The following is a 23395-nucleotide window of genomic DNA, read 5'->3' as shown; positions in this document are numbered from 1 at the left end:
CTGCAAATTAGAGAAGACAGTCAGCATTGTGACTTCCTTGACAAATACTCAGCCAACATTGCCCCTTTGCAAAAATATACCGCTTCATTACAGTTGATGCTCGGTCTCAAAGCTCATGTTAAGTGGAAACAATTTGTTCTGAATATTCCAAAAATCATTCTGACAGCAATAAATTCCTTTAAATATTTGCATTAATGACGGAAGGGTAGAATCCATTACTGACTAATGAGCCTCGGGAGAATTTAACTCATCCTCTCCAAAGCAGCAATTAAAAGTTTGAATATTTAAGACTGAGCGTATAACATAAAACCCTCTGTAATCAAAATGAACTTTTCCAATTGCCATTTAAATGTGTTAATTAAAAGAACACTCTGCAAGAGAAACAAACCAAATCTGAATGACATGTTGGGGGCTACCACTGTACTTCTAAAAGCCACAAGTTCTATCAATGATCAGAAGATATTCTGTAGTCACAAAGGTCTGAAGCTGCTACAGATAAAAGTTTGAATTAATTTTCACATGAATCTGTGGCATAACCCTATTAAATTACCCAAAACAAAAAGTGCCACAAGATATCAAAATCTCCACAGCACTATTAATTGTTATAGATTCTTTAAGGAAAGCTCTATCAATTAAAGGCCATAATTATTGTATTTGTAGTTCAATTCTAAGGACATCTTGTTCAGCAATTAGTTTTTCTACATTTTTCAGTTCATTATCATTCATTTGGGGGACTCTTTCGTGCTCCACTGCAGATGACTAAAGGTGCAAAACTAGCACAAACAAAATCCAAAACTTAATACATAGCAAGGCTAGTAGCACCAAGAAAGGTGAAATGACTTAGTAGTAATTCTTGCGTATACTAATATTTCTGTTTTTTTAAAATACATTACAAAACATCTTGGTAAATACTATAGGTCAGGTAACAAATTCAGTGGAGACAGATCACAAACTGGGCAGCAGCAGGCACTTCACAGAAATGGTAGAGAAATTCTCACATTATACAAAAGCACATGAATAGCATAAAAAAGTAATGGTGTTACAGTTGCCTTTAGCAGGACAGAATGTGAACAAAAATAATAATGTCATCAGTGGCAGCAGGGTTCAGTCTTAATCCAGTGACTTGTTTTATGCACAGTTCTTTTGGGGAAGAAAATTAAGTATCTGATGTAGAAATGTGTGAGAATAAAACCTTCTACCACCACCAATTTTGTACATAAAAGTGTATTCCTTGAGATCTGGTTTCAAAACTAGAACAAACTCCACAAACTAAGAACTACTACAGGTTTGATGATCTTCCAGTCCAACAGCTCTTCTTTGACTTCACGTATTTAAGTAAAACCTAAGTTAAAACACTAATGACAGTCATATATTTAAGCGATGAAAGTGTTGAGAAAAAAATCTGTATGAACTAGAAAACTGTTTCCAGATGATAGAAACTCCCCAAATAGATGAAAAATCTAGATGGAGGCCATGACATGAAATGATGGGGGGGGAGGGGGAAATCAATGCAAAATTATTTTACCCATTCAACGGATACAAACGTCAGATACAAGAAGCTGTATCACAAAGATCCAATTGTCAATCCAAAATTTTTATCTTGGGAAGGATAAAGGCTTTTTTTGTTGTTGTTGTTTCAGATATTAACAACAGTATGTGTAGGCTGCTGCAAGATGTTTCTATACTTTTAATGCAGCTTTTCTGAATGAGATTTCTAGGACTAGAAAATAAAATTACAGTTCAGTTGAAGAATATATCATAGCTTAAGAAACTCTGCATTACAAACTTTTGCCAATTTTTCAGTAGCTAGCTTTCATAGTGTAATTGAAATATGAAATAACCTAATGATACAAGGGAATTCTAGAGGTCATGTGGTCCAACCCTCTGCAAAAGGAAGGCTTCCTTAGATCAGGTTGCGAGGAAGTTACACACCCAATAGGTGAGTCATGCACAAGTCATGCAAGGAAGAGCTGACTAGCACTGCATTTATATTCACTTGCATCACCAGGCATCAAAGACAAAACCATGGCTATCAAAAAGTACTTGCCGCCCCGCAGTGTGAGCTAAATGAGGTGGTTCAAATACCATAAAATTACAGTTAAGCTGACAAAGTGCTCTTGAGAAGTAAATGCCGATATAATCTGGTCTACCTTTTGAATTTCTTGCTCTCTTTCTGCATGTCTGTTCTCTATATGCTTGATTTTCTTTTCCAGGGACAAGAAGTGCTTCATTTCAGGACTCTGGCTCTCCTTAGCCTCTCTCAGTTCTTCTAACAATTTTGTCACCTATAGTTTGAGAGAATTGATGAAAACTGTTATCATTGTGTTAAGCAATATAATATATATAAAACATATTGTCGTGGTTTAGCCCCAGCCGGCAACTAAGCACCACGCAACCGCTTGCTCACTCCCCCTCCCGCAGTGGGACAGGGAAGAGAATTGGGAAAAAAAAACTCGTGGGTTGAGATAAACACGGTTTAATAGGACAGAAAGAAAGAAGGGAACAACAATGATAATACCAACACAGGAATGTACAAGAACAAGTGATGCCCAATACAGCAATTGCTCACCACCCCGTGATCGACAGCCCATCCCTGAGCAGCGATTTCCGCCCCCCGGCCAACTCCAGTTTATGTACTGGGCATGGCGTCGTATGGTAGGGAATATCTCTTTGGCCAGTCTGGGTCAGCTGTCCCGGCTGTGTCCCCTCCCAGCTCCCCGTGCACCCCCAGCCCGCTCACTGGCAGGCCAGCACAAGAAGCTGGACTGTCCTTGACTGCTCAGCAACAACCCAAAACATCAGCACATTATCAACAGTTTCTCATCCCAAATCCAAAACACAGTCTCACACTAGCTTCTGTGAAGAAAACCAGCTCTATCCTGGCTGAAACCAGGACACATATATATAAAACATTCCTTTCAAAGTGCATTTGTGTTGTTTAATCATTCCATTCAAAAGCTGCAGAAAGGAAGACATCAAAGAGAAATCTCCTGTATTCAAAAGCTTAAGCAGGGGCTTAGGGATCAGATTAGGACCTTTCATTTGTAAGAAATGGCCTGAGATATGAAAATCTAGTCCTTTTTTATAAATCCGTTCCTGTTCATAATATGTTATGAGGTGATTAGTCACAGTCCATTTTTATAGTTCTAAACATACTAAAAAATTAACAGAGAATATGATGAATAGATGTCCTAAATCTATCCACAATCCCTTCTCACACCCCGGTTAAAGATAAAATATAAAATGTACCAGTGTATTTCTAAGGAATAAATTAAGAAAAGATATGCTGCTAACACACATGATTACATATCTCCATTGGTCTAATAATTGACAGGTCAAATAAAATCTACCAATGACTTACAACTGATTTCCTAATCCTCCAGAAATTCAGGTACGTTTTCTTATAAATCCCTACGTGTTTATTTTCATTCTTTGCCTATTTTAAGTAACTTGGTATTTCTTCATGTAAACATCGTAAGTTCTTTTTTGGTCACTTTGTTAATGTGTATAAGTAAACTAAAGTGAAAGCTTTGCAGTTTTTATCCTTTATTATATCCTTACTCCCCTTACCCAATATATCTGCAAACCGCTAACCCTCTTCAAGCACTCGGCCATCCTTGGCTTCTGCTGCTGAATTCAAGTAGCTGGAAGCATTGTGTACTTCAAAAGATGTTGCCACTCTTACTGACAAGTAACTCCAAGATGGCTTACTATTATTTCCATTTTTTAATGTGGTTTTCTAAAATAAAAAACGGCCTATGTTACTACATTTTTCCTGTCCATTTCTCCAGCAGCTTTGAACCTGTGGACCAATTTCTGCAGCATTTGTCAGAGGCGCAGAAGTCTTCGTTTCATAAGTTCTGTGAAAATGAGTGTCTGCTGTTTGTCTGCTAAGTTGCCCCACTGAAGGACAGGGCTGATCTCAAATACATAATTAAATTCAAGAAAAATTAATGCAGGAAAGACGTTAGGAGGGGGAGAAAGCCCCAGAAGAAAATGGGCTCCATGTATTTTATCAGAAACAGAACTATGTTAAATACAAAGCTCTGCTATGTGTTATGCAAGAGAAGAATACAGTCAATGGAAAACATGAACAGCTTTTCTGAAATTAATATTCAAGTAGCAATCTTCCTGTGAGTCTTGGAAAAAAAGGTTGCCGTTTTTCAGGTACCACCATTTTAGACAGGATGCTCAATCCTATTACAAATGGTAGTGCTTTTCCCTATCATGACTAATTACATTTGCAGGTTTGGTTGACTTCTTTTTTCAGCTCAACTTGTGTAACCATTTAATGCTTAAAATGTATTTTAAAAGCAGCACTATCTGTTATTTAAATAAAGCAATCCTACTAGAGGGTGTAAGTAAGGCATTTGACATTTTTTTCTGTATAGTCCTGCAATGATTTTTGTAACAAAGGCACTCTCTTACGTTTTCTTAAATGCCAACACCTAAAACTCAGCCTGTAACATGTGGGTTAGACAGGATGACCATCCTCTTAATCATCGCTGTCATTAATAATCTGTAAAGCAAACAGGCATAGAGGAAACAACTCTGTTTAATAACATTTGTCTCATTGTATTCTCACCCTGCTTTCCCAGGAAGAAGTATTATATATACATGGAGGTCATTGGAGTAAAACAAGCTTTGCATGGAAAGGCAACATGTATCATTAGATTCATAATATGAACCCAAAGTCTCAGCCTTTATTCTGCATATACAGAGCTTGTTTAATAGGAGATCTTTTTTACCTCCCTACAAACCCTCACTTTTCTATAAATACTTCACAACAGAGGTGGAATTTTTCATGGATAAGATAAATAGCGAATGAGTTTAGTGAGACTAAGATTAATTACATTAAGTATGTACTAAACATATCCTGAGAATTCTTTCATTTCTTCTAAGGGTCACAAACAAGATTAAATGTCTGTTGAGTTCTCAGTCCCTTGCAGAATAGGAGAATTCTTTTTAATAACTCTTGCAGGTTAATTACTGTATTATCAAAATGAAGTTAAGATTAGCAACGTTCACACATCAAGTAGGTGGTGAATTAAGCATAGGCACAATGCTAAGACGGGCTATATCCTCCTCCTGACCAGGAAGCGATTAAAAAAAAAAAAAAGACTGGCAGCATTTTAAAGAACAACAAAAGCATAGCCAATAGTTGAAAATGCTTGAGCTAAAAGACAGACAGCAATTTCACACAATATTAACCCAACAAATAAAACATGAACAAGTGTAATTTTTAGATTATATGCTACTAATAGAAGTAGAAGGTTAGGAAAAACCTATATACCTCTTACAAAGCAGTGAATTTTGGAACTATTACAACTAACCCTCTCTTCTTATGAGACCTCAAATTTCATAGATATCAAAGGAGAAAACCAAGAACATAATTGCCTAAGTCAGTTTTATGGCAACAAAGGATGAAAAAAAGGCAGGCTTTATCTGAACAAAGAATTTGAAAACAGTAATAAAATACCCTCTTAATAAAGAAAAAGTCCTGTGGTCTATTTACTACCCATCCATCACACCTCAAAGAAGAGGCTATGAATGCTTGGATTAATCTGCTGATCAATTTTCATACAGATGTCAGACGTTTCTAACTTAATAATAGTAGTAGTAATAGTAATCAAAGAAGATCAAAGTTCTACCTTCTGTGCTGTGTTGTTCTCTTGTTCACATTAGAAAAATACATTGCATTCTCAGGTATAATCAATGTGGAAGCAATTGACAAAGACACTGTTTCTAAGACTTATTTCCTATATATTATTTGAGGCTTTACAAGGATGAAAGTGAAACTCTTATTAGTATAAGGTACCCCCAATCCAAGTTTAAATATACCTCTTTTTGTAGGAGTTCCTCACGCATTTGTGAAATTAGAAGGTCTTCCTGTTGTCTCTGTTGTTCACTGATTTGTTCCTGGAGATGTTTTATCAGTATCTACAAAAAGGTTAAAAATAGTCATCATTAACATAAATACCCATGACAACATGTGAAGACCTATAAAGGAAACATACACCAAAAATATAATCAGTATTGTAGTACTGCAGGTATAAGTGATGCATATATTAACAATACTACCTCTTAACGCATGTGCCTGTGTGCTATTTAATAATCCTCTATGTGGGTTGTTAAATAGCGCACGTTTGTTCATATACAGTATATGAAAACAAATCTCAATCTTCAAGTTACTTTCCTCAGTTAAAAAAAGTTCTGAAATACTCTGAATGCAATAGCTCCTTCTACCTTCATACTGTATGTAAAACTTCTCCCAGAATTTTAATGCACCAATATAATCACAGGCCCGGGTCCTCATGGGGGACTTCAACCACCCTGCTACCTGCTGGAGGAACAACACTGCATGGCATAAGCAATCCAAGAGGTTCCTGGAGAGTATTCATGACAACTTCCTGACCCAAGTGATAGAGGAACCAGTGAGGAGAAGTGCTCTGCTGGGCCTTAAACTCACAAAGAAGGAAGGGTGTGCGGAGATGTGAATGTCAAAGGCAACCTTGGCTGCAGTGACCATGAGATGGTGGAGTTCAGGATCCTGAGAGGAGGGAGCAGGCCAAAAAGCATGATCATAACCCTGGACTTCAGGAGAGCAGACTCTGACCTCTTCAAAGATCTGCTTGAAAGAATCCCACGGGATGGGGCCCTGAGGGGGAAAGAAGAGCCCAAGAAAGCTTGTTGGCATTCAAGGATCACCTCTACCAAGCTCAAGAACAGTCCATCCCAACAAGGAGAAAGGCAAAAAGGTCAGGAGATGATGTATGGATGAACAAGGAACTCCTGGCAAAACTCAAACATAGAAAGGAAGCATACAGACAGTGGGAACGACAGGTAACCTAGAAGGAATATAGAGACACTGTCTGAGCATGCAAAGATGTGGTCAGGAAAGCCCAAACCCACTTGGAATTGAATCTGGCAAGACTGGCAAAGGCAACAAGAAGGGCTTCTGTAAGTACCTAAGTGGCAAACAGAAGACTACAGAAAATGTGGGCCTGCTGATGAAAGGGGCAGGTGTCCTGGTGACCCAGGACATGGAAGAGGCTGAGGTACTGAATGCTGCCTTCACCTCAGTCTTTACTAGCAAGACTGGCCTTCAGGAATCCAAGGCCCTAGAGACTAGGGGGCAAGTCTGGAATGAGGAATATACATGCTTGGTGGAAGAGGATCTGGTCAGGGAATACTTATGCAAACCACACAAATGTAAGTCCATGGCCCTGATAAGATGCAACCGTATCTGCTGAGGACAAATGTCACTCCTACCTTCAAAAAGGGCAAGGAGGATGATGCAAGGAGCTACAGGCTACTCAGCCTCACCTCACCGTGGGAAAGTGAGGGACCAACTAATCCTGAAAACCTGCCAAGCACATGAAGGACAAGAAGGTGATCAGGAGTAGTAAGCATGGATCCACAAAGGGGAAGTCATGTTTGACCAACCTGATAACCCTCTATGATGAAATGAGTGGCTTGGCAGATGAGGAGGGAGCAGTGGATATTGCCTACCTGGATTTCAGTAGTAGGGCTTTCAACACTGTCTCATGTAAGATCCTCATAGAGAAGCTGATGAAGTATGGGGTTGGATGAGCAGACAGTGAGGTGGATTGCAAAATGACTTAAATGGCTGGGCCAGAGGGTGGCTACGAGTGCAACAAAGTCAAGTTGGAGACCAGTAACTCAGGAGGTGTGGTGTGTAGAATTGTCAGTTCTGGGTCCAACCCTGTTCAACATCTTCATTAATGATCTGGATGACGGGGCAGAGTGCACCCTCAGCAAATTTACTATCATATAAAACCGGGAGGAGTGGCTGACACACCAGAGGATTGTGCTGCCATCCAGGGGGTCCTCGACAGGTTGAAGAAATGGCCTGACAGGAACCTTGTGAACTAAAACAAAGGGAAGTGTAAAGTCCTGCTCCTGGGGAGGAACAACAGCATATGCTGGGGGCCACACAGCTAGAAAGCAGTTTTTCTGAAAAGCACCTGGGGGTGCTGGTGGACACCAAGTTGAAAAAAAGGCTAATGGTATCCTGGGCTGCATTAGTATAAATGTTGCCAGCTGGTCAAGGAAGGTGGTCCTTCCCCTCTATTCAGCTCTGGTGAAGCCACACCTGGAATACTGTGTCCAGTCCTGGGTTCCCCAGTGCAAGAGACATGGAGCTACTGGAGAAAGTCTGCAAAGCGCCACTAAGGTGATGAAGGGACTGGCGCTTCTCTCATATGAGGAAAGGCTGAGAGAGCTAGGACTGTTTAGCCTGGAGGAGAAAAGGCTCAGGGGGATCTCATCAATGTTGACAAATATCTGAAGCGAGGGTGCCAAGCCAACAGAGCCAGGCTCTTTCCAGTGGTATCCAGCAACGGGAGAAGCAGCAAAGGCCACAAACTGAAATACAGGGTGTTCTGTCTAGAATATAGGGAAAACATGTATTGTGAGGATGACCAGGTGTTTGTTTGGTCTCTAACAAAGAGAGGTTGTAGGTCTCTAGCCCAGAGAGGTTGTGCAGTCTCCCTCCTTGGAAATATTCAAAAGCTGTCTGGACATGGTCCTGAGCAGCTGGCTCTAGATGACCCTGCCTGAGCAGGGGGGTTGGACAAGATGACCTCCAGAGGTCCCTTCCGACATCAGCCATTCTAGGATTCTGTGAATACAGTGGCATAGGCCCATTTTTGAAACAATAGATCCTACATCAAAGAAAGATAAAGTTTATAGTAATCTAGAAAGAAATTCCTTTAACAGATATCTATATATGATGAATGTATCTACTGTATCTTACCTCTTGTGTTGAAATTCTGCTGCTTAGTTCAGCTACTTTAGAAGTAGAATGCTCCTTTGCATGCTGGCAAAGAATCTTCTCCACTTCCCTCTGATGGGAAGCTTTCAGAGATGCAATGTATTCTGCTGTGTCCTCCTGTATCCTGAAGCAAGTGAGAGGAAAGAAAGATACAGTAAAGCAGCTACAGACAGTTCTTAAAAAATGTGGCAAGGTTTTTCCCTCGAACATATAGAACATCAAAAATGTTAAAGGCAGCGTGTGTTTGAAATTTTGTAACAAAACCTTGCAAGATAGCACCAACATTACTTCTACTGCTCTGGAGGGATGACAGGGTGGGAAGGCTACAATGTTGGATACGTGCCTCATTTAACTAGAGGCAGCTACAATACAGAAAAAACTCAGCCAGAAAACTTTGGCTCCTCTTATAAAAAAGAGAGAAAATTGGTGCTTTTAAATCATAATTCAGCTGTCCTATTTGACATATCTATTTTAGAACAGAATGTGTTGCAATCTAAATATGCCAATTTACTCTACTTTGACTATGAAGGGATCTAAGGGATACTAGGTGAGGTGTAAAGTTTCTACAGTTCGTCAAGCAAATCCCACTGAGAGCATACCCCAGTTTGAAAGAAAGTATGTGTACCAAATATTAATGCTATACAACACAAATACAAAATATCTAAAATGCAATGATTTACACTGAGATCTTTTTACTCAAAACCATGACGACCTGTAGCATTAATAAGAAGAATTAATATAGGTTTGCCTGTAGAAAGGATCATGACACTGCACTGCTCTAAAAAATCCCCACCAACCAGAAAACTAAAAAAAAAAAAAAAAAAACAAAAAACCCCAAACCATAAACAAACAGTAAAAATTAAATTTACAGAGAACACTGGCCAAGTATAAGCTAGCTTCACACATGGCTGACACGTTCATGTGTCACTTCAATCCTGTATCAGCCAACACTTTAACAAGGTTTTTGAAGGAACACGTTAAGCATTTACCTTCGTATATTATTTTCAGAATAAGCCAGTGTTGCTTGAGACTTCACCCTCTGCTGGTTCATTTCTAGAGACAATCTTTCTAGCTCTTCTTTCAGCTGTGCATTTTCTTGCAGAACTTCTGAGAGATTAGAATCAGAAAAGGCATGTGGTTGGTATATCTTGCCATCGTTGAAAATGCTTAGAAAGGGTTCACTGTTCCCAGAATTCCTTTTATCTGTTGCTGAGGTATTCTTTTTCAAGATATCTGTAGAGTTTTTCTTATTATCGGTTTTATTTCTCAAATTATTATCAGACAACATCATCATCCTTTCTTTTTGAAGTTTCTCTACAGTTTTTGTAAGGTCTTGTATTTCTCTGTTTTTGACGACCAGTTCTTGATTTAGTTTTAAAAGTCTGTCTTTTGTGTTACCTTGTTTCATATGAAAGTCTGTGGACTCGAAGTCTTTATTATCCTTTTTACTTCTGAGTTTTAATTGGGAATTTTGACTTCTCAGGTTTTCAATTTCTGTCTGGAGGTTTTTGACGGTGATCTGATGTGTCTTCTTTAGATTCTGAAGCTCCTGTTCAAGTTCTGTAGAACTGGCTTTATCACCATTCAGTTTTGGTGATTCACTCATGAATTTGTAGGCAAGTAGTTGCTCAAGCTCTACAAGTCTTTGCTCATACTGTATCTAAGGGAGGGGAGTGGGAGGAGGGGAAGAAGAAGCAGTTTCTTCAAGTGTACTTTTATTATTAGCTCTTCCTGTTATTCTTTAAAAGTTACTGCACATCTGAAGCAGGATTTCACAAGATAGGATACACATCAGTATTACTAACAACACTACTCAACCAGTTCAGAAATTAGTGAGTGAAAAAAGTACGTGAAGCAAACTTAAGTCTGCTGTAAAACAGAATTATTCAAAACATTTACTACGATGTAATCCTCTACTCACAATGAATGCAGCAACTATGGGAAAGAAAATTCAATTGACAAGAAATGATTTCATTTTTATATAATGGAGTTCTCTTCAGATGTTACCATCTCAGACAGGCAAAGTAACATCTTATTACAGCAAGTAGTTAATTTCTTAAAAATCTGTCATTATGTATTTGCCATGTGTCAGTTTGCAAACATTACTGTCACATGCCTCAAAATTGTACTTCACATTTTTAGAAACATCTCAAATTTTAACAGGACAGATTTTTATTTTGATTTAAGCATGAATATAGAAGTATGAATTCAGAAAGACACAGAATCTTTCTTCCTAATGAGCTGAGGAAAACCTAACCCTTCTTAATAGCCTGGATAGCCTCTGAGAAAAGCATGATGAGTTACTCACATGAAGAAAAGGAGGAACAACTGGCCAATGCTTTCCTTTCCTGCTCATTAAGCACCTTTGCAGTTGACCTTTTCCTTGAAGTAAAAGGCCAGACTTCCATGCTTCCTGACACAAGTCTTAAGACTCGCTATTATGTAATTTTTGGATAGACTGTTTCGTGTTCCTAGATGTTCCCTGCAGAAATGCTTGGTCAGCAGACCTTTGAAACCACAGCCTTTGGTACAGCAAGGAATTAGGTAAGCAGCTATTCCAACCATTCACAGGATGAAACCCACTTACCTTAATTGTAAGAATTTAATTATTATGCATCAAGAACTTGTTCTCTCTGTTTCAATACTATTCCAACAATTTCAATGCTTTTTTTATCTTGGGTGCTGAAGCTATTGAATTCTGGTTATAAATTCTTTGAATATTTTTTCCCTTGAATGTGGCCTTTGCCTTCAGTTTCACCACTACTCTGTGTTAGACACCAGTAACCTTGTGACTGTTACAGAGTACTGTTACAGAGTAGACTACTCAACAAGGCTCCAACTTTTACCTTTATTTTTTGAAATTGTTGTTCCATGGCACGGAGACTTTTTTTAGCTTCATCATCTTTACCTTCAAGTTCTGTTTCTAATTTTTTAATTCTTCTCTCCAAAAAATCAGTTGTGTTTGTTTTAGATGAAAGATCATTAGTTTTCTCAGCAGCAGCAGCAGCATAAATCAAAGCAGGCAAAGAATTTGGATACCTTCTTTTTAGAATTCCTTCCATTTCTCTGATCTATCAAAAAGAAAATTAAGTCAGAAGTCAAAAAGAATAAAGTTCTAATGCAAAGCGAACAGAAGTAAGTGACAGATTGTTAACAAATGTCATCCACTCAAGCTGGGTGAAGAATGAAAACTAGAGATGCATGTGTTGAGAATCTTTTTACATTGCTTATATTTATGTTATTGTTTACAGAAAAGCAAGACTCATCGTCTCTTACTGATTGACATACACATCATCTCAAACAAAATACTGCTCTCATCTTCAGGTTGTCCTATGTCAAATGGACCTTTTATTTACTTTCTTAGCACTTAAGTTGTATATGGCTCTTAATGCTGTTAAAGTATTTGCTTTTTTCCTGGACTTCCATTCACATTCTACTTTTCCAACTGTTACAGAGATATTTCATAAGAGTTTTGAAATTATTCTCCCAATAACACATTATATGCCTTTTATTTTGGAGTCTGCAGTAAAATAAAACTAACATCTTGCATGCAAGACTAATAACAAGACCCTCTGTGGAGGGGGGCTATCTATGGATAAGATAGGCTTCACATTAGAATACTGCAGAAGCGCTTTCCCATTTGTCCCACATCCCCACCAAATGCAGCTGCCATCTAAAATTCAGAAAGGTCCACTTCCACCTGACTCTTCCTTAGTAGAAAGGTGGATTTTAAGGTCTCTACTCCCGGAGTTTTCATGAATCTTGTAGGAATACAATAAAATTTAAACCCCTACTCTTGAATCAACTTGGTTGAAATTGGTCATAATATTAAGGGATTACTGAACAGAGATAGAAGGAGTCTTAGAATATAAACAGCAAGCTTGTGTGTGCTTTTGCCCTCTTGCCCCTTTCCAGAAACTCTAAAAAATATTTTAATGTTAAAGGATTTTAAAAGGGATATCAGTAAAAGGTTTATTAGAACATAGTAGCAGAAGAGTCCTTAGTAAGCAAACAATTGCAGCTTTTTGTGTTAGGAGTGTTCTATAGCACAAGTTACTTTATCATAGGGCTTCATGCAATGCTCTGTCTTTATGAAAGGGCTGGTAAGTGTTGTAAGAGACCTAATCTGAAATAAAGGTTAAACAAAACACAGTTCTATTATTGCATACTTGTCGCTCAAGATCCTGAATTCTTTTAGCATCTGCTGCTCTGTCTCGCAAACGTTTCTTCTGTTGCACACACTGATCTCCAGCTTCAGCTCTGAGCTTCTCAACCTACCCAATTTATGAGAAAATAAATTGAAATATATATTCAGAGACATTGTCTTGTAGTACAAAATTAAGCATTTCAAACACACACAATATAATGGGAGTATTCTGCAACTTAAAAACTGGTAATAGTAATTTCTGTACTAACTGACTGTTCAGGTTCTTAAACTAAGTTAGAGCTTCTTTAAGCCACTTGAGATCAAAGGAGCTGAAACTAGCTACGGAAATCTAGAAGAGAACTTCAGCTCTGGGACATTCTTGTCTTCAGACCAGTAAATCTGCTTCTTTCTCCCATACTTCCAGCATGCAGGCTTGGTTAATAAGCTGTAATATAAAGTACTACATTGCATTACATGAACTCAAGGTGAGTTAAGGAAATAGTTTGTGATTTGCAAGGCTATGCTACATGATGGGATATAGAAACAGCAGAAAAGCAATATTATGTTGTGCCTAAATAAATGCTGACTCTCAGGATCAGGGGAAGAAACTGGATAGCTAACGCTCCTGTAACTCCCATAAAGTCTGGCCATGATGACTCAAAGCTTTAATCTAAAATTGAATTTCCTACCTTTATCAGCCACTACGATCACTGTACAGGGATATTAATTACACCTTCTATAGTTGGAAGTATTCCTATCTTGATTTTTCTCTCACATTGGCAATGTTAGCATAAGTAATGCTTTCATGCCAGTGCAGTTTGACTAATTTGATTGTTTCTATGAAGTCAAAGCTCTTCATTGTTTTTAAACACCAGTCCATCCTGGAGAAAATGCAAATTAAAATATTTTCTTTCACAACAATATGTTGATCAAAGTTTGATACGGTGGTGTTTAAGGGCTCTCCTTCCCTGGCTGCTCCATCAGAAGGACCTCCTTTCATCTGTGAGCTCTCTTATAAAACACCATGAAAAAAATTCCAGGATAAATTATATCTTATCACTGGTAAAATTCTTTACTTCTGTGAATCCTAAGTCAAATCTACTGACAAGCAGGCAATGCAAATCTCAGAGCTACTCAAGATTCATGTATTAGTTTTACTTGCTTTATATTTTGAGTGTTTTGTCTTTTTCTTCCCTTAGTACAGCAACCAGAGATTTTTTCTAAGAAAGAATTCAGAACGGGTACTTAAAAAAAAAAAAAGTAAGCGTTGCCTATGCTACCATGGAGTAAAAAGGAGGATAAGAGAATGACAAGAGGGATGTTCCAAGTTGTTAGTGTAACAATGGACTTCTTTTTCTTAGTCAAGAAATTTGCAGGTTTTAAGGAAACACATTACTTTTGTTTCCAGAAGCATCATCAAGATGTCCAACAGAAGCAAAACCAGGTTTTAAGCATTTTGCATGTGCAACTCTCACTGCATATGCAGTACTATCAAATTTGCATATAAAGACTCCACATTTGATTGAAAGGTTATAAAGAGTTTACATGCTTTTCCTTGAAAAAAATGGTATTATTATGAAGGACAGAACTACATTGTAATTGTCACTAGAAAAGAAATAATTTTAAGTTCCACCTTCTTAGATAAATTTAGATATTATCACCTCTAGTTTTAGTCTCCCAATTTCTTCTCTTGCATCTTTAAGACGGGCTGCATCTTTATCCAAAAGATCTTGATTTTCTGCATACCACTGAAGTCTTCTTTTTAAATGAGTAATCTCCTGTTTGTATGACTCTTCCATAACTTTAAATTCATAAGACTTCTCACCTACAGGAAGAAAATGTCCTTAGTATTGTTTTATTAGTACTTATGTATTGAAGTAATTAGTCAACACTACCCTTCTCAGCACATTTCATATATTTACTCTTTTGACAATCCCGTTACTGCAGTAACATTTTAAAACCAGACCCTAACTAGGATTTTAAATGCAACCATTATTTGAAAAAAAGCACCTTTTTTCTATTATACATAGCAGTACTCAATAGTTCACAGTTTGCCATGGAAAGTATTTAAAACAGAAACCCAGGGAGGCCTATTCTTGATGACGTTCTAGTAAACAAATTTTCAGTAACAACATGGATGACAATATAGAATATATGCTTAGATATGTATTGACCATACCCTCCCATTTAGGGATCAAGCATTTTGAGGAGACATGAAGATAAATGTTACAGCTCTTAGCACTTGTGATGCCTGATACCAGAAGTGAAAGACTCCAGTTTCTGGTCCTCTCTCATTAAGAAAGCTCAAAGCTCTCTGGAAAGAGTTCTTATAAGAATGTTGAAAAAAAAGACACAAGGCATAAGTTATAGGTAAAAAAAAGGCAAGCTCTAAATAGGCTAAGATGCAACACAGTAAACCTTTTCTTATGAACAGAGTTGTCATATAAATGGAATCATTTGTTTTCCATGTCCAGTGGAAGATGGGCAAGAAATCAAACTTAATAGGCAACAACAAAGAGTTTGGCTGGATACATAAAAAGGCTTTCTAATAGAGTGCCAAAGGTACTGTAGCATGTCCTTCACTATATGCTTTTAATAAAAGTTTAGACAATGCTTGGAAATGGTCTAGATGCATTTGACTAAGTAATATTTTAATGACAATGAAGTTCTAGTTACATATTTATTTAGTGAAGCACAGACTAGACAAAATTATTCAATGAACTGAAGGTGCTTTACCTGATGTGGATGCAATCTGGACTTTTGCTAAATCTCTCTCCTTCTTTGCTTGTCCCAAGTCTACCTCAAGAGCTTGCTTATCTTGTTTGAGACGTCTTATCTCTTCTTGTAATTTAGTTTCTTCCTTCTGAGTTTTAGAGAAAACAGTAAGACAAGAAAAACTAAACACACATTGTCATACAAAAAACCTGAACATGCTTTTTCACCATAAAATGATTAAAGCACAACAGTTGTGTCAGACCACAGCAGCAATGAGGTTTTCTAGTTTTAGTATTATTCTCAGGCCTTGCTATAGCAGAGCATGGGAAAAATTAAGCTAAGCACAAAAACTCTGATTTTTTTTTTTTAATAAGTCTTACATAATTGTCTTAGAAGTAGAAAACATCTGTCAGTTTTGAGACTGTCAGTAAAGAAAATGGCTTTACTTATTTCTAAGACTTAAGACTGTAGCATAGATGGACAGATGTATTGTCCAACAGTTCATCTTACTACATTCTATTTCTCACCATTTTCTGTGTGCACTCTGTTCTGTTTGTTTATGTGGCATCACTAGCAAACTTTAAGACTAAGTAGGATGAAAGGTGCCAGCCTCTGGAGATAGAGGTCCTTGGTCCTAGGGATCCATAGGTACAGGGAACAGCAACTGCAGGGTGGGGCTGAGATTTTTAGGGCCAGCCAGTAAATAGACCAAGCATCTAGGGCCAGCAATGGTCAGCACGTGCATGTACGTGTGGTACTGCTAGTGAACTCCTATCCTGATCTGCTGAACAGGATCAGTCCATACGTGCTCCTTGTGTTTCCAAAAGTACTCTTTGTACTTCTGTGGTGTGAGCAAGGGCACTGCTCTCTGTATTATCTCTGTGCCTGACCATGTCAGTGTTGTCTGTGTGTCTCCATCTTTGGATCTTGTCTTCAGTCTCATTACAGGCTGGACCTAAGGACAGGGAAGTGTAGCAGCAGCACCTATGAGGCTGGAACTACGGGAGCCCCTGGAGCCTTAAGAGCTCAAAGTCATCTCTATCAGACCAGGAACACCTTTGCTGGTCCTGAAGCTCACTGGATCCAGATCCTCTTTATCGCCTACCTGTTGTTGTCTGTCTGTTTGTTTAAAACACAAACAAACAAACAAAACAAATGGAAGAAGCAGCTTTTAATTTCTGGTCTAACGGTCAGACGAAGTATGTACCAGAACAGTCCCTCCACTTGCAGTAAGCAGAGTGACAGAAGTTCCTCAAAACCTTTAACTTTAATATGAAGCTTACTAAACATCCTCCCTCAAAACCCAAAGCACCTGTAGGTCTACAAAAAAGGTTACATGAATGAATAACAAAAGATTCTTTTCACTCTGATGTTCTTTTCTAGAACTCACTTGGTACAGAGCAGGGATAAACATTCTCCTGGATTTGTCTTATGTCAGAAAGCTATAGAGGTATTACTACTTTCAGCAAGCTCTCACACAGTATTTCAAAATTTCCAGTAAACATGGTAACACTGTGCTTCTATCAGTGAATCTATGTCTTAGGGGATTACTTCAGAAAGTTCATTTGATGAGACATTTGTGATACACAAATGTGGCAAATAATTAACGCTGTAGAAAAGTAACAAGCTCCATTACTTCATTTACATTATTAGTCTACAATATGGATGGTTATGTTTTTTTCTAAGAACACATGAAAAACAGGTGTGGTATATACCTACCCGTGCTGCTCGAAGCTCTGAAATCAATTCTGTGAAACTCTGACTTCTGGCTGGTTGAGAATCCTGCATGATTCGTGACTGGGTATTAGTCTTTTCTATCTTTTCTCTAAACAGCAACAGCAAAACCAGTTATGCAATGTGGTGACTTGGCATACTAACAGTGGCATTCTAAAAAAAACAACACCCCGCCCCCGCCAAATGGTACCACAAAATCAGTCTGTGCTGGCTCAAAACAAAGAAAGATGCAGTACATCTTCATACCAAAAAAATTTCACCTGTAAGGTGATATCTCACCTCACACAAATGTGTTTGTTGGGACTACACAAGGGAGGGAAACAAAACCTACTCTGCATCAGGGCAGCTCACCTACAGCCCTCTCCCAAGCAAAGATTTGTAAATTAGGAGTACACACAATTGCTAGGATTCTTTCTCATAAGTAGTACAGGATGCAAATCTGACAGGACCTACAATGCAGTGAATCTAATGGTTCCTCCACTACCTGGGCATCTTGTGGCCCCTGATCTACTGTGTATCTTACAACAGCATCAAAACATTTTGATACATATACAGAGCTGTAATACCAGAATAAGTGTAGTATACATATTACACATTCCAATATAAGCATTTGAATTCTAGCATTGCAATAATCCCCACATGGAAGACTTCAGTCTTCCCACAGGTCTGCAGCATCAACAAGACGACTAAGAATTAAGTGCCCATAATCAACATAAATCAATTCTCAAAACAAAAACCAAAACCACAAATCCAAGAGACACTGGAACACATGCACCTGGCAGACTCTGCAGTGATTCTTCATAAATAAAAATAATAAACACAGCTGAAAACTCCAGAGATTTTAGGTCAGATGTTTGAATAAGCCTACCTTAGGGCTATTAATTCAGACATTAAATGCTGATTCTCCTTAAACATTCGTTCCTCATTATTTTTGTTTTGGATTTGTAGCTCTTTCATTTGTTTGTATAACCTCTCATTTTCCTAAAATGAGACAAAGTTAAACGATGTTCATAAATTACTGTTTTACGCAGTTCAAAAACAATTGTCTGTGACTTGCACAGTTTGCCTTCTGAAACACTGACATGGTGTAAGCAAATGCTAGATGTTTTATTACCAAATTTCTAAAATGGATACCGACCTTCATTATCTTTATGCTAAAGTAGTATACAGTGACCTTAACAATCTTGTCGAAGTGTCTACTCACTCCGGGAGAACGTAGGCCAGTTCTTCTGCAAAGCTATTCCAGTGATATTCTAAAAGCACGTACATGGATGTGTGCTGATAGATCAGAGCTCAGCCTGTCTGTGCTCTGACCCTGGGGACACAAACCATTACCAATTTGGGATGCTCACAGCCATACTGGCAAGACATTGTGCCTATACCAAGAAATGCTGCCGAGCACCAGCTGGAAGTTGGTTAAACTAAGCTTTTTTTATTTTACAGCTGCAAATATTCAAAAGGTTTATTAAGCTTGCATCCTCTATGTCTATGCTTGACTAAGTAATAAAATCAGGCACACTAATAAGGTTTCATTCAAATCAGCTGCTCATACTCTGTGAAAAAAATCTTAAAAAAAGAACCCTCCAGATTTCTAATATTGCTTAAAAATACTAGTTTTCTATTACATTTGGGGCAAAAAGGGTGTGGTTCTTATTGGCCATAAAGCGTTTTCCCATTTCTCAACTTGCCAGTCAGAATATTTTTACAATTTAGAACAGTTACATGGAATTGTGGAAAAAGTTAGCCCAAACTAGACATGTGTGAAATACTTTTTAAATGTGCAATACATATTTGCCCTTCACACCTAAATTTCATCCACTTTTTAGATAGCAAGATAGCTGTATTCAACAGAAATCTGATAATTATTACATCATTTTGTTTCTGAAATTGGCTAGAACACAGCTCAATATGCTGTGTGGTGTACCTGTTGATAACCTTGAATAATGACCTCTTGACCTTCAATTTCTTTTTGTATTTGTGACAGTTTTTCTTCAGTAACAGGAACTACTGCTGTATGATGGGTCCATCTCGTTTCTTTAGTCAGCTCTTCCATACTTCTTAACTTTCAGAAAGAAACAGACACACAATAAGAAAGTTTTGTTAGCAATATGGAATTCTCTACAAGACTACACTTCATATTATAAATAGGTCAGTACATATTAAGATCTGAAAGCAGACCAATAAGCCAATCTTATTACTGGAGTTTTACAGTAGCATTACAAAACAGGAATAAAGTGTAAGAAGTTTGGGTAAATTTAACAAAGTTTTACCCTTCCTTTTCAGTTCTTATGTATCTAGATGGGAAAGCACAGTGGAATAATCCTGGGAATATGCCATATAGACAAAACACAACATTGAAGAATGCATCAAAATAAGAAACAATATGTCAACATATAGTACTTATCTGTTTTTCAATAACAAGTGGTATCTGTTAATCTCTTATTCATTCTTTTTACATAAGAGTGAGTTAAATCTTTGTGAAAAAAACTGCTGCAGAACTCTTAAAATAGCAAACCAAAGAAACTCGGGATAACATAGTTTATGTCCATAGAAAAAAAAAGATCATGTCTTATGGGAAATAAATGTAACAGCAGTTACGCATTTACAAACTAGCAGTGTGCGTATACATCTGGATTTTCTGCTCATTAACAACTCATGTAAAACAACATTAATTGAATTTTCAGAAGCAATGTTTCTCCTGTACTATAGTAGTGGGATACAAGATGATAAAGTACCTTACTCTGAAGAACATAATTTTCCTGACCCAACCGAGAAAGCTCTTTTTCATGCTGTATTTTCAATTCTACCATCTTTGTCTCTATTTCTTTCTCTTTCTGTGAAACCGTGCTGGTTAGCTGTTGAATCAAGTCACGAGCTGTGTTCAGATCCTCCTCTGCAACTTGTACTCGTTTTAGCAAATATAGTTCTCTCTCGCAACTTTTGATCGGAGAAAATGAGAAATCCTGGTGAAGAGAAAAAGTCAGGGAAACATTACACTGAGCTCATTGTTTACCAAAAATTCCTTTCATGAATTTTAACTGGCTTGTCTGGCTCTTGGCAACCACATAAGGCACTTGAAGAGAAAAAAATACAAGCCAACATTCTAATAGCAAAACATCCTGCATTTATTTTAATGAGCTACTTTCTCATTTCCCACATATGTATGGGGAAAACGAAACAAAAAACAAGCAACAAACACCTCTCACACGAGAGTCATTACACAGCTACTAAAGTTATTCTATTACGCATCTTACATTTTGAAAAGCAGTAATGATTTATGTATTCAGTGACTAACTTTTTGTACAGTTTATAAGGAAGAAGGAAAATCTGTCATGGTACTGCAAATTCAGTTACCTTGGAGAAGTCAGAAGATGCTATTAAATATTCAATGCAATGCAAATAGGGAAGAAAAAACCCAAACAGTAGTACTATTTAACATTCATAAGAGAATACTTTTTACTTAAAAATTTAATTTAAAATTTTCCTTTTTTCTACCACAAAATAGTAATTTTTAGAAATTTATAAGCATTCCAACTTTAAGCATATAGAACCACTCAATAGAATTATCCAAGCAACTGAAAAGCAGTAAGATTATACTTGCATATTTTAAAAATAAAAACTACTATTTGACTAAAGGAAAGTCTATTCAATATTTCAGCATTTGCCAATCTTGTGATAATTATTAACAGTCTTGACAAAATAGGCTCGCAAACCAAGTTGTACATACTAGAATTAAGAGCATCACTGACTATTACTTACATGCTGATAATCCACAGCCTGGTGTCCGAGATTATTAACAACTGATTGGCCAGACATAACTTTCCTGATACTCCCCTTCGAAGTCTGTTCATTTGTTGCAGCTCTTATTACCCTAGTAGCAAATAAGGCTTCTTCATTTAGGCAGAAAGTAAAATACAACAAAATTAAATTCAGAATTTAATGTCCTTTCAAAAAAATCTATTTGCATACAAATTAAGTATTCTACAACCTGGATTTTGAATTAAATATAGAAACTGAAGAGCAATGAGACATTATGGAAAATGTCATAGTCATCAGTTCCTTACTTAAAAAATCCAAACAAGATGATAAAACAAAACCCAAGGGAACAACTGAAACAAGCAGCTGGCTAATAAATCCTTCATGAAACAAGGTTAGCCTCAATTCTCTGCTTGAGAAGTGGCCAGTTATCTAAGTATGCAGAAATGCAACATATTTCAAGCTATGGTGAAGATAAGACACAGGAATTTTCAAAATGGACTTTGGAGACAGCATAAAGACATGTAACATTTACTTGTTACATCAAATAGCAACCGGACTGGAAATTAAAAATCAGGGAATATCCCCCTAGAGAGTAATTAACATACATGGAACTATTCACATCTTTGTTTTCTGAAATACAGATAGAAACTACAACTATTGCCTATAGCAATTTAAGCTAAGAGCTCCTGCTTAGGCATGTTATACCTGAAAACAAACAGGCAATGATCATTTTCCAAATCTAATACTTTTTACAATTCTCACACTATCCCCTCACAAAGGTGCTCCCTTAGCACTGATGATTAGGGGATTGTTTGATTCAATGCCATTCTCTTCCTAGCTATAGAGGTCCCTGCAGAATGCATCTTGGTGAGATTAACTTCTGAAGTCACCTGAAATCGCTGTGGAGAAAGACTATAGCTAAGAGAGGGAAGAACATGTTTGAATGAGGCCAGTGGCCTCATTTTCTCAGAAAGCGACATCCACTTCATCACCTCCATCTGGCTGTACACCCTCCTCTTCTCCGGGGAGCACAACAGCAATGCACTGAGGGACCAAGGTCCCTTACTTTGACAGCTGCCACTGAAGTATCTCCCTAAGATGGGCAACACAATCCTAAACTGCTTTTCCCAACACTACATGCAGGGTTTTTAAAAGCATTAGATGCTAGAAGTACTTTAAAACTTGGGTATCTGCAGAGTTATTTTCCCATGCCTCAGAGACAGCAAATATCATCTGCAAAGATGCTAAGCTGAATTATCTCATGAAACTCTTCAGGCTTCACACAAAAATAAAAAAGTTCAGTCCTTTACTTGAAACCCAGCTTTCACAGGATGACATTGGTATTATCCTTTCCTTAGTCTTACAAGAAGAGACATGAACAGAAAATAGGACTTTCTTTTTAGTGCTTCCTTTTTATTCTAGGAAAGCAAAGATTAAAAGAAACTGAGAATAAAAATTTGGTATCACACACAGAAGTTAGTGTGTTAGCAAATCTTTGCATTTACTGTAATGAAAAATGTAATTTGTAGATACTTATTTTTGAACAACAGCTTTTTCTATTGTTTTGGTCCTGCTGGTGAATAACAGTGGTGGTGTATGTGAGTGCAAATGAAACAAGACTACAGTGCAAAGCTATATTTAGGTCTCTCTTCCAGCAACTTCATGCTGCTACAAAAAAAAAATTTCAATACTTAATTGCATTTGGTTTTAGATGTCTTCTACAACATTTTGAAATTTTTTTCAATTGGTTGGTTGCTTTTTTGGGGTTTTTCCTGTGTGGTTTGTTTTGTTTTTTAAACATGAAGCATAAACAGCAAAGCCCCCTGGCTCTTAAAACTCAGTCTTATTACAATAGAATTACCTTTAGATCTTGCTTTATCTGCAGGACTTTTGGCTTTCACACTGGTCTTTTTGGAAGTTTCTTTTGGTGCCTTCTTTTCATTAGTTGGAAAAGACTGTTTTGTGAGTGAAGTGGATTTCCCATACCCAGAATTTCTAATGATCCCATGAGGACCATATGAAGATTTCTTTTTATGTGAAGGTGCTGGACTTCTGATACTCTTGTACAACATTTGTTTAGTTGTCATTGATTCTGATCTTTCATTCTTCAAGGAACAAGGCTGAAGAGCCTATGACAGAGCACATTTGTTTAAAACAAGTTTTAGGCTCTAGTGTGACATGAAGGTAGCTTTCACTACTAAAAGAACATAGAACCAGCTACCACAATTACACAGCTGTAACAG

General features: G+C 37.4%; 1 protein-coding gene across 1 annotated transcript in view; it reads right to left on the bottom strand.

The window, feature by feature from the left end:
• The window catches only part of CEP162 (centrosomal protein 162kDa), a 48010-nt gene that overhangs the window by 252 nt on the left and 24363 nt on the right, over positions 1-23395 (bottom strand). Inside the window, exons 14-27 of the mRNA XM_010291959.1 lie at positions 23014-23281; positions 21153-21283; positions 20129-20356; positions 19318-19455; positions 18262-18374; positions 17379-17484; positions 15681-15807; positions 14606-14769; positions 12967-13071; positions 11644-11868; positions 9787-10457; positions 8780-8921; positions 5842-5940; positions 2151-2285 (exon numbers count right to left, since the gene is read on the bottom strand). Coding sequence (XP_010290261.1) covers positions 2151-2285; positions 5842-5940; positions 8780-8921; positions 9787-10457; positions 11644-11868; positions 12967-13071; positions 14606-14769; positions 15681-15807; positions 17379-17484; positions 18262-18374; positions 19318-19455; positions 20129-20356; positions 21153-21283; positions 23014-23281 — 2652 coding nt within the window. The remainder of the gene's footprint in view (positions 1-2150; positions 2286-5841; positions 5941-8779; positions 8922-9786; positions 10458-11643; positions 11869-12966; positions 13072-14605; positions 14770-15680; positions 15808-17378; positions 17485-18261; positions 18375-19317; positions 19456-20128; positions 20357-21152; positions 21284-23013; positions 23282-23395) is intronic.

The sequence above is a fragment of the Phaethon lepturus genome, unplaced genomic scaffold (assembly GCF_000687285.1).
Source record: "Phaethon lepturus isolate BGI_N335 unplaced genomic scaffold, ASM68728v1 scaffold39567, whole genome shotgun sequence".
Classification (NCBI taxonomy): Eukaryota; Metazoa; Chordata; class Aves; order Phaethontiformes; family Phaethontidae; genus Phaethon; species Phaethon lepturus.
This window is presented reverse-complemented; position numbering and strand designations above follow the sequence as displayed.